Genomic DNA, 15,363 nt, shown 5'->3' with positions numbered 1-15,363 from the left:
AGAGACATTCTGGGCCTTTTGGATACCATACAAATCAACGGTTTAGCTTTTCTCTTCTCGCTAGAACCCTAAACAAGGGTTAATGAAGAGAGGATTGAGTATTTAGGATAATCAGTCAAGTGGCTGTTAGGAAGAAGCCTAATAGCGACCGATTTTGAAAAAATTATTTGGGAGGGTTCAACAGTTTTATCTTTTGGCAAGCAGCTTGTACGAGTGTGGACAAAATGATCCAAACTATTCATTTTGGTGGGCCCAAAATTGTTTGGATTGATCCCTTCACTAATCCTCTTCTGATTGGCTAACAACAAATACCCAGTTTAATTAATGACACTTCATCTTCATCAAATAGTAGTAACAGCTTTTTCTCAAAAACAAAATTATTGAATATATAGAGGAAATGTAGAGACAAGAATATATTCCTAATAGAGCCCTTGTTGATGGAGATGTTATGTGGTGAGTAGGGGTGTAAATGGATATTCGGAAATTCGATTACCGTCCGCATCCGAATCCGTTTAAAGCGAATACTATCCGAATCCGTTTATGAGATATCCGGCTCTTAGCGGATGCGGATTTGGTAAATGGTATATCCGATCCGTTTAACATCCGAATCCGAGAGGTAAATCCTTTTTATTTATTATTAATAATATCATTAATATTTATTTTAGTAATGACATACTATCTTTTGTTTCTATGAGAAAAGTGAATATTCTTTTTAGAAAAAAAATAAAAAAAAATAGCCCAAACCCATTCCATCAAAATAACTCAAACCCATTCCATCATATACAAAAAAAAAGAAGAAAAAACCCAAAGACCACTACCAACACTATCATCCATCCCCATCGCCTCCCTCTCTCTCTCTGCCTTTGTTTTAAAAGGAAGAAGAGGATCTCATATATTTTAGGGTTTGAGAGTTAATTTTGTGAAGATAATGTAGAGGTCTAGTTTTAGGGTTTGAAAAATTCATTCGAGTAAGTAGGAGAAAAAAGATAAAGTGCTGCAATAAAATGTTCGAATTTACCGGATAAACGGATACGGATGATATCCGAATTCGAACAATATCCGACGGATACGAATTCGGTAATAGATATTAAATATCCGTCAAATCTGAATCCGAATTCGGATAGTGTATACTGTAATCGAATTCGGATATAGCCATATCGGCTCCGAATTCGATCCGTTTACACCCCTAGTGGTGAGACTCAAAGCTTTGAGATTAGTATTCCATCACTAGTAGTTAGAGTAAGAGGTGAAGAGAAATTGATGCACTGAGAGAGTGCAGTTGTGAGTCGTTCATATCATTACATGTATGTGCAGGACTTAGAGCAATCCTTAGCGTGAAACAAACATACTTCATTATTAGCAACAAAATAGATTTAAAAACACAAACGAGAGAATGGGAAGGGTGGTGGTCAACACTCAAAACATAAAAAACTGCAAGATTAGAAAATAATGGGTGTTCTTAGAAAAAACTGAGGGTTCATTTATAATCTCTCTTTATTTATGACTTACTTCAAAATCTCTGGTTCTGATCTGAAGAAAAACCCCCAACTAATCACCCAATTTGGCACTAGATATATAGCAAGAAGTCGATCTCTACGTTTGACTACATCTTCACAAACTATTAAAGTAAAAAAGAATAAGGGTGTATGAGTGGTAAGGCTAAGAATAATTGGTTTTATTTTTTGGTTGGAAGTTGGAACTAAACTATGGCTCTCCCTCGTTTCAATGATAGCACTCTACTCTTTATTTACACTTCTAGTCAGCTGTGAAAGGCTCTTACAATTTCAGAATTTTGAGAGAATCAGTCGGGCAAATCCGATCTGACCGTGCACAAATTAAACAGAAAAGATAAATCACAAAAACAAGCCACAAGATGAACACTAATATTTTACGTGGTTCGGTCAAGCCTACTCTACGGGCAAGAAACATGATCTTCCACTATGAGAAAACAATATACGATGTTTACAATGGATTAAACCAAACTCAAAACCAGCAACCGTTTCTCAACCCAAGACCGTACAAGAGAGTAATCCAAGAGAAAATCCCAAGAGAAAACCCAAGAAAAAGACCCCAAGGAAAACCTGAGAAGAAACCCGAAGAGGCCCCAAGTTTAGGCTCACAGTCGCCCTTGCAAAAAAGCGGTTTAGCCCTGCTGGAATTTGTGACGTGAATGACGCCGAAACTCGTGCGCTTTTATTCGGATTAAAATGGTATGCCGAACATAATCTCGGACCCCTGATTGTGGAGGGCGACTCATCTAATGTTATTGCTTGGGCTAGGAATCAATGTGCGGGCCCTTGGAGGCTTGCCCATCTAATTGACGAAATCCGAGATCTGATCCGTGAAATCAAACCATCTATTCGTCATATGTATCGTTCAGCTAATTCGATGGCGGACGAGCTTGCCAAGGGTGACGCTGCTTCATCAGCTCTGCGCGTTATTGATACAGGGCTGATAACTGGACTTTGATCCTTTATTTTCTTTTGTAATTCCCACGTATGGTGGAGTCATTGTATTGGTCCCTCACATTGTATGGGGGACATCTTGTCCCCAACACATTGTAGGGAATGAAATCTTTATTTTCTCAAAAAAGAAAGAAAGAACCCAGGACTTGCTGTGAGGCAGCATCTTTGATACCATGTGAAACAACCAAATTACTAGAAAAGCTAATTAAGTGGTTAGTGTTTGTGTTATTTAATCATTTATACTTCAACAAGCAATGATTTCTTAGGCTATTATCAATCGACCATCGATGGCCATACAAAAAAATGACCTCATTAACTTTGATGCATTTTGCCTCATTAAAATAAGCTTAGCATTTTGAAAAATAAGCATTACTCATAGAATTACATGTCAAGACCTGTACTCATGAACGTAACATCTTTCTCTTATTCTAATAAACCGGTAGGAGTCTCTGCCAAACCCCAACTTATCTACAAAAGAAAGGTTAAGAACATAAAAAAGTAATATAGAAAAGAAATCAAAGGGAAGAGGCAAGCGAAAATGGTTGCTACCAGAAGCATCTCAACATGTTGATGAGGAAATGGAAGAGGTAGTTTTCGCGGTCGAGGAGATCGTTTCGGACCATACGCTCCAAGTTTCTGTTTCGTGGGAGGAGATCGCTGTAATAGAGGATTGTCGTGACCCATTCCGCCGGACGGTTCACCAGCGAACTCAAGAGCCTTAACAAAGACCTAACCAAAATGGGAAGAAGAGACTGCAATCCAACCAAACAAAAAAAAAACAAAGTTCAGTTAGAATATCAAATCTAATGGTTTTTGTGTCATTGTGTGTGTCTGTGGATGAGAGAGAGAGAGAGAGAGAGAGAGAGAGAGAGAGAGAGAGAGAGAGAGAGAGAGAGCCCAATTCAAAGTTCAGTTAAAATATATCATATTCTGTAATGGTTTTGTGTGTGTCTGTGGATTAGAGAGAGTGACTGAGAGAGAGAACCAATTCGAAGTGCAGTTAATCATATTCTATAATGGTTTTGTGTGTGTGTGGATTAGAGAGAGAGAGAACCCAATTCAAAGTGCAGTTAAAATATCATATTCTAATGGTTTTTATGTTTCTGTGGATGAGAGAGAGAGAGAGAGAGCCCAATTCAAAGTTCAGCTAAAATATCATATTCTAATGGTTTTTGCCCAATTCAAAGTTCAGCTAAAATATCATATTCTAATGGTTTTTGTGTGTCTGCGGATGAGAAAGAGGGCTGATATTGACACTAACATGTTTTGATAATTGCACTAACTTAGTTTGTCTTTATTATTTAAAGAGCTATCAGATGTTATTTCAGTTCCCTAAAAGCTCCCAGAAACCAATTAAAAAAGAAAAGACAAGTTGAGTTATTGCAATCATTAAAACATGGCAGTGCCAATATCAGTAGCGAAAAAGCTCCCAGAAGCCAATTTAAAAAGAAAAGTCAAGTTAAGTGTGCAATCATTGAAACATGGTAGTGCCAATATCAGCAGCCAAAAGCTCCCAGAAGCCGATTAAAAAAGAAAAGACAGGTTGAATTTGTGCAATCATCAAAACATGGTAGTGCCACTATCAGCAGCCAAAAAGCTCCCAGAAGCCAATTAAAAAAGAAAAGACAGGTTGAATTTGTGCAATCATCAACACATTGGTAGTGCCACTATCAGCAGTCAAAACACTCTAAGAAGCCAATTAGAAAAGAAAAGACAGGTTGAATTTGTGTAACCATTAAAACAGGGTAGTGCTAATATGAGTAGCCTTCAAATATCATTCTAATGGTGTTTGTGTGTCTGCATTAGAGAGGGAGAGAGAGGAAGAAGAGACTGCAATCCACCAAGAAAAAAAAAACCCAATTCAGAGTTCAATTAAAATATCATATTCTAATGGCGTTTGTGTGTCTGTGCGAGAGAGAGAGAGAGAGAGAGAGAGAGAGAGAGAGAGAGAGAGAGAGAGAGAAGTGAATGCAATCCAGAAGAACAAAAAAACCCAATAACAAAAAAACCCAATTCAAATTCCAGTTAAAACATCATATTCTAATGGTGTTTGTGTTTGTGTGTGTCTGTGGCTCTGTGCATGAGAGAGAGAGAGAGAGAGAGAGAGAGAGAGAGAGAGAGAGAGAGGGGGGTGAATGCAATCCAGAAGAACAAAAAAACCCAATAACAAAAAAACCCAATTCAAATTCCAGTTAAAACATCATAGTCTAATGGTGTTTGTGTTTGTGTGTGTCTGTGGCTCTGTGCATGTGTGTGTGTGTGTGTGTGAGAGAGAGAGAGAGAGAGAGAGAGAGAGAGAGAGAGAGAGAGAGGAGAATACCATGATTTTGAGGGAGTGAGAAAGGTAGTTTGGAGATCATGTTGGAGATGTAGAGAATTTTGGCATGAGAAAGAGGTGTTTGATGTGGTTTGAGTGTTCAACTGCCAATTCTAAGCTACTTTTCAAACCTACCCGTCTGACGTTGGGAGTAAGGAGCTAAAAACACCAAGGCAAAGGCAAAATTGGTACCTTGTTTGAGACATTGGGTTTATCGACCCCATCACAATTCACAAACAATTGGCAATGTGAGACAAAGTCCATGTCCTCTTCAACATTTCTCTTTCGGAGATTGATAGTGCCACTCTCTTTGGTCTGTTTGGTTGACTGTCGGTTGATCAAAGAATTTGGTAATGGTAAGTGAAAGGTGCCAATATCAAAATAAGTTAGTGTAGATATGAAGCTTCTCTTATTGTAGTTTAGTTTGTAACGGCTGAGAGTCCTCTTGAAGGATTAGGTGGATGTCCGTACATAATTTCCTGTGGGTAAATATATGTGTAAATGCCAAAAAGAGGGGCCTTTAGATCATAGACTTATTGGGACCCACTTGTGCCTCATGACAACTCCATGATCAGATGATCTACACCTTTGATCCATCAAGCCCTGTTTAGGGTTCTACCAAGAAAAGCTTTTTGTAGTTCTTAATCTTGCACAATGAGATGTGTCACCTTCTTATAATTTGAGGAATGTTAGACTCACAGGCGCCCTTGCAAAAAAGGGAGTAAAAGGTCACCCCCATTTTTTTTTTAGTTTTTTGGTAGGTAAGCTTAGGTTTGGCGGGGTATTGACCAATGGGGGTCCCCTTTTAACCTTTTTTTACAAGGGCGCCTGTGAGTCTAGCATTCCACTTATAATTTACAAGTTCAATGACTTTGATTTCACATACATGTCCCTTTTTGGGACTTAAAATTTACATCCTACCATTGATCTAGACAATGTCTGGCTTCCTAATCGTTCTTGTACTAATCTCAGCCATTCAGGGAAAGGTGAATGGGCTGATTTGGGATGGAGGTGAAATCCTATTATATAGGATTCAATTCAGTTACCAAATAGGGCTTGTTGTATAATAGAGAGGGGTTCAATAGGGGTGGACATGGTTCGGTTCGGTTCGGTTTTGGGGTATACCCAGAACCGAACCATATATAATCGGTTCCCTGAAATTGGAACCGAACCAGAACCATATAAGTTTGGAACCGAACCGAACCAGAACCATATATAATCGGTTCGGTTCGGTTCGGTTCTGGGTTTACCCGATCTTCATCAAATCAACGGAATTTCTTCACAATAGTTGTTTGAATGTTTGGTTTTCTTTTCTTGAGATAGAATAATTTTTTGTTTCCAGCTTGTCATCATCATTATGGGAAAAGCAGAGCACAAAAGTCTCTAATGAAATGATGAATATGACTTTGTGGGGGCGTTATACAAACTACTCTCATAATATTTTACTATTTTTAAAAGCCTTTCACTTTCTTCTTACACTTACAAAAACTTTCAAGTTAATATTAAAAACAAAAAGGATTCCCACATCTTCTTTCCTGCCATTAAAATATTAAGGCTTGTTTGGTGAGATTAAAAATATTTGGGCAAGTGCTGAGATTAAAAAACTTGTTTTCCAGTCTGACTAAGGGTTTTAAGGTGGGTCGGTTCTTGGTTCGGTTCTCGGTTCCGGGATCCAAACCCAGAACCGAACCGAATTTCCATCGGTTCCAGGTTATTAGAACCGGAACCGAACCATATAACTATGGAACCGAACCGAACCGAACCATATGTGCCGGTTCGGTTCGGTTCCTCGGTTCGAACCGGAACCATGTCCACCCCTAGGGTTCAACTTGGGTCAGGTTGGGTTCAGCTTTTTGTAAGAAAATGAATTGTAATCAACCTGAACCCGACCCAATTGTAAGGTAAAAGCTCAACCCGAATTCCAAAAAATCAACCCAAGTTGCACCCCTAAGTTACAGAGAGGCTATAAATGAACAATTTATCAACAGATGGACGGGCCATATTCTATAATCAAAATTACATTTGATCGGATGATTGTTGTGAGATCGATCCAATGTATGAACTACCACATGGACAATCTTGATCAAACAAAGGAGGGCCCCACATTAACAGCCACAAAAGTGCCAAACTATAGGGCCCACAAGCAGTACATCATTGATTGATCTTCCAAAGGTAGATCGTCATTTCATTAATAATAAATGGGAAATGATACCAGCACACCCTTGTTTTAATAATTACACTAACCCTTCTTGTCTTTTACTAAATTAAAGTACAGTTCCCAAAAAGCTCTCACAAGCTAATTAAAAAAGAAAGGGATAATTACATTTACACCCCACATCCACTTCAACCCCTATAGTTTAAAAAGTGACAAAGACATCCCCTCTAGTTTCGTTTTGTTTAAGGTTTGCCCCATCAGCTGAAGGTTCGTCCATAGATTGAAGGGTTAGGATGATCCGATGGAGCTGATTTTTTGGGCACACTTTATCTATGTCAGGACCCATCAAATGAACGCTTTGGATCATCCAAATAATGTGGGCCCATACCCGAATCCAAAGCGTTTGGTAGTGTTTGGATTCGGGTATGGGCCCACATTATTTGGATGATCCAAAGCGTTCATTTGATGGGTCCTGACATAGATAGGGTTTGCCCAAAAAATCAGATCCATCGGATCATCCTAACTCTTCAATCTATTGACGAACCTTCAGCTGAGGGGGCAAACCTTAAACAAAACGAAACTAGAGGGGATATCTTTTTCACTTTTTAAACTATAGGGGTTGAAGTGGATGTGTCAGAAACTAGAGGGGGTGTAAATGTAATTATCCCAAAAAGAAAATGCAAGCTGAGTTTGTGCAATTATTAAAACTAGGTTGTGATGATATCATACCCCCAGAAAAACATCAACTGGGAAAGAAGAAGAATGTTCCATTTGGATCCATGGATTTTATAATCCAGAATTGTAAAATCAAGCTAAAACTTAGATTTTATAAAACTAAAACCTGGATTTTGCAGTCCCGGATTATAAAACCTGGATTTTATATCTAAGTTTTAGCTTGCAAAAACCTGGATTATAAAATCCATGTATCCTAACGGCCACGAAGGGTATTTTCGTCATAAGAACCGGAATATCAGGGTTTTCGATACCGTGAGGTTAACTGAATTTCAAAAACAGGGTTTGCCGCGGGAGGGAATCTCTCTCTCTCTCTCTCTCTCTCTCTCTCTCTCTCTCTCTCTCTCTTCATTTCAGCTTTTGTTTCTTTGCTTCTTTTTTTTCTCTGATCTAATTTTCTTCAGAGATTAGAACAAAAATAGAATAAAGAAGATGTTGGAGGATCTGCTTGGATGGGGATTTTCCTCAAAAGGGTATGGCAAGAAGATTTATATAATGTTTTAGGACATTAGTTCTTCTTTGAATTTAGGGTTTTTTGTATCTCATTTTGATCTTAATTTTCTTCCTTTTCTTGGCTGTTTTTTTTATGGGTTTATCAGCAAATCGCTTATCAAGCTTATCAGAACTCGAATCAACGTGATCAAGAGGAAGAGGAATGCCATGCTCAAATACCTAAAGAAGGATATCTCTGATCTACTAAAGAACGGTTTCGAAATCAATGCCTATGGCAGAGTAATTAATCTCATCTCTCTGCTCTTTTTTTGTTTTTCTTTGGAAATTTCGTTGTGAATTTTCTTTTTCTTTTTATTTTTTCATGAAATTGAGGAATCATCCCAACTTTCTATTGATTTTTCAACTAATCTCATCCCTCTCTTCTTTTTTGTTTTTCTTTCGAATTTTTTATGTGGAATTTTTCTTTATTTTTACCATGAAACTGAAGAATTAGCCGAATTTTCTATAGATTTTTGAAATAGAACTCATCTGTATTGCCTAACATTTTTCTGATCTTTCTTGTGCCTCTTGTATGCATTTGAAATGGATTTCATTGGTAAAGAAGAATCCTGGTTTCTACCTTTCATTTCCTAACCTCTAGTTCTTGTCATCTGAATGAATCAAAGCCCATCAACATCCATCAATTTGATTTTTCTTTCGCATTTTTTTCCTTTAATCAGAAGGCTAAAATTGATTGTCCAGCATCAGTGATGTTGAAGTATAAATGATTGAATAACACCAACTCTAATACTTTATGCCCTGCTCGTTTCAGATTATGACAACAGATTGTAAGCCCACAACTAATATTGGACTCAAATTAAATGTAATTTTGAGTCCAATAATAGGTTTAGAGCTGACAATCAGTTGTCATAATCTGAAACGAAGAGGCGCTTAAGTTTTGGAGTAATTGATTGTTTCACATGGTATCAGAGCTATGGCCTCACGGGTAGCTCCTAGGTTCAAAAGAATCAAAACCCAACAAGTCCTTGATGTTGATAATCCACAGCAACTCAAAAAAGAGGTGTCACACATGAGGGGGATGTTGGAGTATAAATGATTAAGTAGCATCAACTCTAATAGCTTAAGCTTTTGGAGTAATTGGTTGTTTCACAGATGAGCTTTCATTTTGTGACCTTCCTGCTTTGTAAATGTATCATTTCCCGCCAGTTGATAAACTGATCTTTCTTGCAAATTTCTGCTATTCATTTCGTCCTTTTTTTTCGAATGGTTTCATTTCATCTTTTTAATTTTATTCCAAAATAAATGATTTGCTTTACTGTTTCATTTCCTCCTTTCTAGCTTCATAATAGTCCTTGTTTAGTTTATAAATTCTGTTAAATGTTGCAATCTCCCACTGAAGGGCTAGCTAGCCATGGTGTTGTAGCCATTCCGTCATTTATTTTGTTACTGTTTATACTGCTAGCACTTTCATTAATGCGCACACATATCGTCGTTGTTATATAAGGAACTACATTTCATCCGAATCTAAATATGCTCTTTAAAAAGCCTTTTTTTTTGGTTTGGTTGTAAAACAGGCTGAAGGACTTGTAATTGAGATGAACCTTTCTTTCTGTTATGATTTAATAGAGTATTTTTGCGGCTGTATTTTGGAGCAGCTTTCAAGCATGCAAAAGCAGAGGTAATGAATGCCACATGGCTTTAGATCAGATAAATAATTTATCTTCATCATTCTGAGGCTTACCATTTATTAGATTCTTGTCACGTCTAGTATTCAAGCATTGGCATTTAAGGCCGCACATTGCAGAGTGCAGACTTAATCATACTATTTAATCTATGGCTTTTATTGCTAGTGTGCTTCATGTTTTTCTAACACTTTAAATTACAAGCAAACACTCACAGACCGAGATCAGATGACAAGCAAAACCAACATATAAACCACAAAAAAGACTATAGCTCCACTAGATAGGGAAGTCCATAGACGAAATGATAGAATATCGGCCAATCCCCTCCTTAGCCAATGTATCAGCTACCTCGATAATGGTCCGATGACCAGCAAAGATTGGTGATTTTTTTGAATTTTTCTTTGTTCCTTCCTATATATAAGTTGAGGGTTGGATCGCGTGGCTATCAGCCCTCGATTGGAGATCCATGATGATCTGATTGTGGACATTGATAGCGATAATAAGTTGATAAATCCCAGGCACATATTTCACATACTCACATGCATAGATTTGTAAAATTATATTTATAATTAATATTTTGTACAAAAAATAATTTTTAAATAGATGTTTTTATCAAATATATGTCTTCTGCATTGAGAACTTTGAGAGAGGATGAGTCATGCCACATCAACAAATGAGTCAACTTGATGTGGATCTCAACATGTGGTTGACAAATATCCCACTTTGTGTGAGGGTATTTGCCTTAAGTTGTGTGATGAGAGAAAGATTTAAGGGAAAATCTCTATATGTTGTGCACAAGCAACAACCACTAACTGGAAGAAATTCCAAAAAGAGAAATTAGATATATTTGAGTGATCTGAAAATCCATGGCCACTTAGGAGAACAATTGTGTGTGCATGTGCTTTTTTTTGAATGGCGAGAGAATACTTGTGTTTTGATTGGCAAACTCGTGCCATACTATCACCCAATCTTCTTTTTGCACATCGTTTCATTCAAGATCTTCATTGTGGTTCATTGAACCATGTCCTCAAGGTTGTTATTAAATTTAGAGTCCTATCCTAAATATTTACATTTCAGAAACTAGGGGAAATTAAGGTAAAATGAAGCACTTTTGGTGTTGATTTCTCTAGTTCTGTTACCACTTTTTGTTTGGTTTGGAATAAAATTGGTATCCTTGCATTAGGTACATTTAAAACTAGAAATCATACACAACTAAGCCCATTGATGTATGAGATAAAACTGTGCCCATAGGTGGGGATCACAGTGGATAGCATGATTATATTTTCTGCAAACTGAACAGTTCTCTTTTTTATGATGAGCATGGTTGTTGGATGGGCCAAATTTTGCATATGCAGAATATTCCTTCCCTTCTTGTAATTTTGACTATTAAGCTTCATATTTTCATCTCATCTTCTTGATTACCCGATCAGCATTTTCAAGCAGAAGCAGAATATTCAGCTCGCAAGCCATTACTTTGCATCGATGGAAATGAGGGAAAAAAATCATAATGAATACCGTAAAGATGGGCTCATCTGCTCAGGTTACGTGTATTAAATGAAAATATTTCCATAGAGAAAAAACATGTTGACTTCAAAATTGTGAGGATTCGAGTCTATCTATGCCCAAGAATGTCTCTGTATCTGTTGATTCAAATTCACTCTCTAAACAACCTACTAAGAGTTGAGGTATGTATGCATAAAACTTCTGACAGTTGAGATACCACAACTCAGCTCTCCACTAGTTTGATTGGATAAATTATAAATATGTTTCTATTGCAGAAACAGTAAACATACCATCGTTCATGAAAGATTATTCCATAAATGAATATATTGTGAATATCTGCAAGGAGAAAATAACTGGTAAAAATATTTGATCTCTTGTAGTATATAATATTTTGCGCATGCGCAATAAAAGATATCAGAAAAAAAAAATTATATTGTACCCAATCAGGCTCTTAATGAGGAATTTTACAGAGACTTCATTTGTTGACATAATGCAAGTCCCTTATATGAAACAATTTTGCACATTGTTTAGAATTGAAGGTCACTTTCCTTTTCCTTTTCAGCTTAGCATCCAACAGTGATGAAGTCACTAGTTAATATATCTCCTCTTTTTATCTTTCAAACAGGGATTGCCCTCCAGATAGCAGGGAGGCAGCATCAAGTCTAATGTATGCTGCAGCAAGATTTGCTGATTTACCAGAATTACGCGATCTAAGGCAGATATTCACAGAGCGATATGGGAATGCCCTGGAATCATCGGTGAATAGATTGGTATTATCAACACTTTCACTTTTAACATAATTCCCAGATTGTCTAAATGCTTTTTTCTAAAATAGCTTGATTTGGTATTGATAGTTTCTTGAGAAAATAGCATCCCAGCCTCCTTCAACAGATCAGAAGCTGCAGTTAATGCGAGATATATCTAAAGAGTTCTCTATAAATTGGGATTCCAAGGCCTTGAAAGAGAGGGTTTCTAATTCCCCGGCATCTACATATGTAAGTGTCATAAAATATTTCTATGCAACTCTGTATGTACCATTTTACATAAGAAGTCCAAATAGACTGGAACAATTTAATTTTCTAAGCACCTCTTTACATGGTTTATAAACAGATATACATTTACTTTTATCCAAAACCCTTGTAATTCACTAAAAGCAAAAGGCATTTGAAAGATATCTGAGGATTTTGCAGGATGGAGCTACAAAATACAGGCTTTCCCACGATGGCAAGGACGATACAGTCATTGGCAAACAGGAGATTCCATGGCATGGAAGAGCAGAACTCACTGATCTGTTGATAAGAAAGAATGGGAGCGCACTTGATCATAACATACCAGAGATCCAAGCAAAAAACGGAAGGTACGGGACTAATTCAGAGGCCCCACATACTGGTTCCAACCGTAACAAGCTCACCGATCGGTCAATTAAAAACAATGGGAACACAATTGATCATAACATAAACAATGGGAGCGCAATTGATCATAACATACCACTGAAAATCCAAGCAAAAACTGGAAGGAACAGGACTAATTCAGAGGCCCCACATAATGGTTCTAATTGTAATGGGCTTACTGATCTGTCGCTAAAAAACAGTGGGAGCGCAATTGATCATAACATACCTGAGAGGATCCAAGTAATATCTAATCATATCAGCCATGGCAGACAGGTGGGAGGACAAACAAAGTCGAATCTCTGTGCAGATGAGGACCATGATGAAAAGCCTAGGAGATCTCTTTGGAGGAAGCACCTGAAACTACTTGTTCGTGAGAATGACCCAACCGGCAGCAATGTAAAAGCAAGCAGAAATCCAAGTGACAGGAAAAAAAGTGTGAGGAGCATCTTTAGCCATTGTAATGAAGTAGACAAAGAGGAGATGTACATGGATGAACTTTTGATACATTACAGTAAGAAAAAGACTACCTTTGATGATAGCAAGATAGGACTAAGGTTGAAAGATCTGATACACCGCGATGCTGATTCCGATGAATCTCCAACTGAAAGAATAAAAGTTGAAACTCGCTTAAAACCAATATCAGCTCTTCCTCCAACTAGGGCTATGTCACTCCCACCAGAGCCAACGCGTACTGAGGAGGTTCCCAGGGGACCCATTCGTGCCACGTCTTTTAAACCTGATGTAAATGGCAGGCATGTGCATCCTAAGCTGCCGGATTACGATGATTTGGCAGCTCAGTTCGCAGCCTTGAGAGGGGAGTGTAAAAGGTAAGAGTCAGGGAGGTAGAGATCTGTTTCATCTGTTCTCCCTTTTGCAATTCTTGTTCCTTATATTCTTTCCACATTGAAGGGTTTCATGTTTACCAGTCCATGGTTGTCTATGAGAAGTCTATAGCTCTTTTGAAGAGCTTCATTTTTTCCATTTTTTTTTTGTTTCAGCATATTGAACTGAAGATTCATTTTCTGTATAATTCAGTAGGCATACGTTGTAGTGTGATTGAGATGTAATAAAAACAGATTGCTGGGACTAATGTTGCATTTACTTTGGAGAAGAGTATATATAAAATTACAAGTGATCTCTTACAGTCTTAAGATTCTAACTGATGGAGAGATAAAAGGAAGGAGATATAGCTAGCAAATCTTGACAGCTAGCCAAGTTAGTTATCTGCCCTAAAAACTTTTGAATACAACGTGAGCATGATTTGAATGTTCAATGTAGAGAGTATGTGTAAAACCATGGGAATGTTGGGAGTAAGAAATTCCTTTGGAAAAGTGATTGTGAGCACAGTTTGAAATTTCGGTTTCGGCATAAATTTCGGACCTAGCCGAAACCGAAATTTCAGCCAAATCCCAAAATTTCGGCCAAAATTTGGTAAAGACACGAAATGTGGATTTTTGGGCCGAAATTTCAGCCGAAATATCCGAAATTTTGACCGAAATTTGGTACGTTTCTCCAATTTCGGTTTCGGTCTTGACCGAAATCCGAAATTTCGGACGAGATTTAAAACCATGATTGTGAGTCACATACATGAATTATAATTTACAAAACTGAGAAAGAACAACCAGGGAAAATATCCTTTCCCTGCGCACTTGACTATGAGAGAGAGAGAGAGAGAGAGAGAGAGAGAGAGATATTGAATGTTCAATCATAGTCCTCTCTCTCTCTCTCTCTCACACACACACACACACACTGTTATCACATGCATTTTCTTCATTTCATGTGTATTGTTCGTATATAAAATGAAATGGAAAGGGTTTTGTTTTAGTTCGATCCATTACCAATACTTTCCTTTGTTCCGTACTTATTTTATATTCGAGTCAATCAAATTGGTGAAATTGTTGTTCAATCATTTACTTGCCTTGCTTGCTTTAGGAGAGGAGTGAACGGAAGAATGAAGAGTTGTACCGAAGACTTTCTCTAAGCATACTAGATAGAGTTACCTTAGTTGTGCAGTGAGCACTACTTTGTACTGATTGACTGCTTCTATTCCTGTTACGCCCCTATTTAACTGCTCTCCCTATTTGCTTAATGAATACTTTCTTCAAGCTCTATCAATCTCGTCACATTTTTCTGATTTATTTAAGGGAGTGTATTGTGTAAGCGGAGAGAGAGAAGCGAGCTTTATAGAAGAGAAATTAAATCGTAGCACCCCTACCCTGCTAGACAATGAAGGAGAAATATTGGAAAAAGCCTATTGGTAAGTTGGGTGCCACCTCAAATAAGAACATAATAATAGGGTGGGATCCTCAACTCTCATTTTATCGCTCTGCCGAACGAATTGATCGAGAAGGATTGTCAACCACTTTGGTCGTCAACATGGTGATTAGTCCTTGAGCGTCGATGGATAGACCATTTCTAGTAGTTGGTGCGAGGTTCACTTGCTCTTCCATTTTGCTGGTTAATATCTTGAACCAGGGAATAGCGAAGGAAGAATCTTTCAACAGCTACTCAGTTGGCTATTCTTTTCAGGATCGGCCTATCCAACCGCTATTGGATACGATCACTCCTGGGCTGAAATGGCTTTCCTTCTATAGATTAGAGGGCTAAGGATCATCCTCAGAGATGAATTTTAAGACCCAAAATGAAAATCTCCCTGATACAATAC

The 15,363-nt window shown here is 37.7% G+C and overlaps 1 protein-coding gene and 1 long non-coding RNA gene across 2 annotated transcripts; one reads left to right on the top strand and one right to left on the bottom strand.

Annotated features, from left to right (window-relative positions):
* Positions 1-2,769: 2,769 nt before the first annotated feature.
* Positions 2,770-4,942, bottom strand: LOC143856532 (uncharacterized). Its single transcript, XR_013238260.1, has 3 exons — positions 4,786-4,942; positions 3,015-3,217; positions 2,770-2,933 (listed from the first exon to the last, which is right to left on the bottom strand). It is a non-coding gene; the product is annotated as an uncharacterized LOC143856532 (long non-coding RNA).
* Positions 4,943-9,705: 4,763 nt separating this feature from the next.
* LOC143856800 (uncharacterized) lies at positions 9,706-13,775 on the top strand. The gene is made up of 3 exons (XM_077367086.1): positions 9,706-9,800; positions 11,933-12,302; positions 12,498-13,775. The coding sequence occupies exons 2-3, from the start codon at positions 12,216-12,218 to the stop codon at positions 13,527-13,529; spliced, it is 1,119 nt and encodes a 372-aa protein (XP_077223201.1). The 5' UTR covers positions 9,706-9,800; positions 11,933-12,215; the 3' UTR covers positions 13,530-13,775.
* The last annotated feature ends 1,588 nt before the right edge of the window (positions 13,776-15,363 follow it).

Source organism: Tasmannia lanceolata, unplaced genomic scaffold (genome assembly GCF_043159265.1).
Source record: "Tasmannia lanceolata isolate RefF3 unplaced genomic scaffold, GAP_Taslan_0.1 ptg000023l, whole genome shotgun sequence".
Classification (NCBI taxonomy): Eukaryota; Viridiplantae; Streptophyta; class Magnoliopsida; order Canellales; family Winteraceae; genus Tasmannia; species Tasmannia lanceolata.
This window is presented reverse-complemented; position numbering and strand designations above follow the sequence as displayed.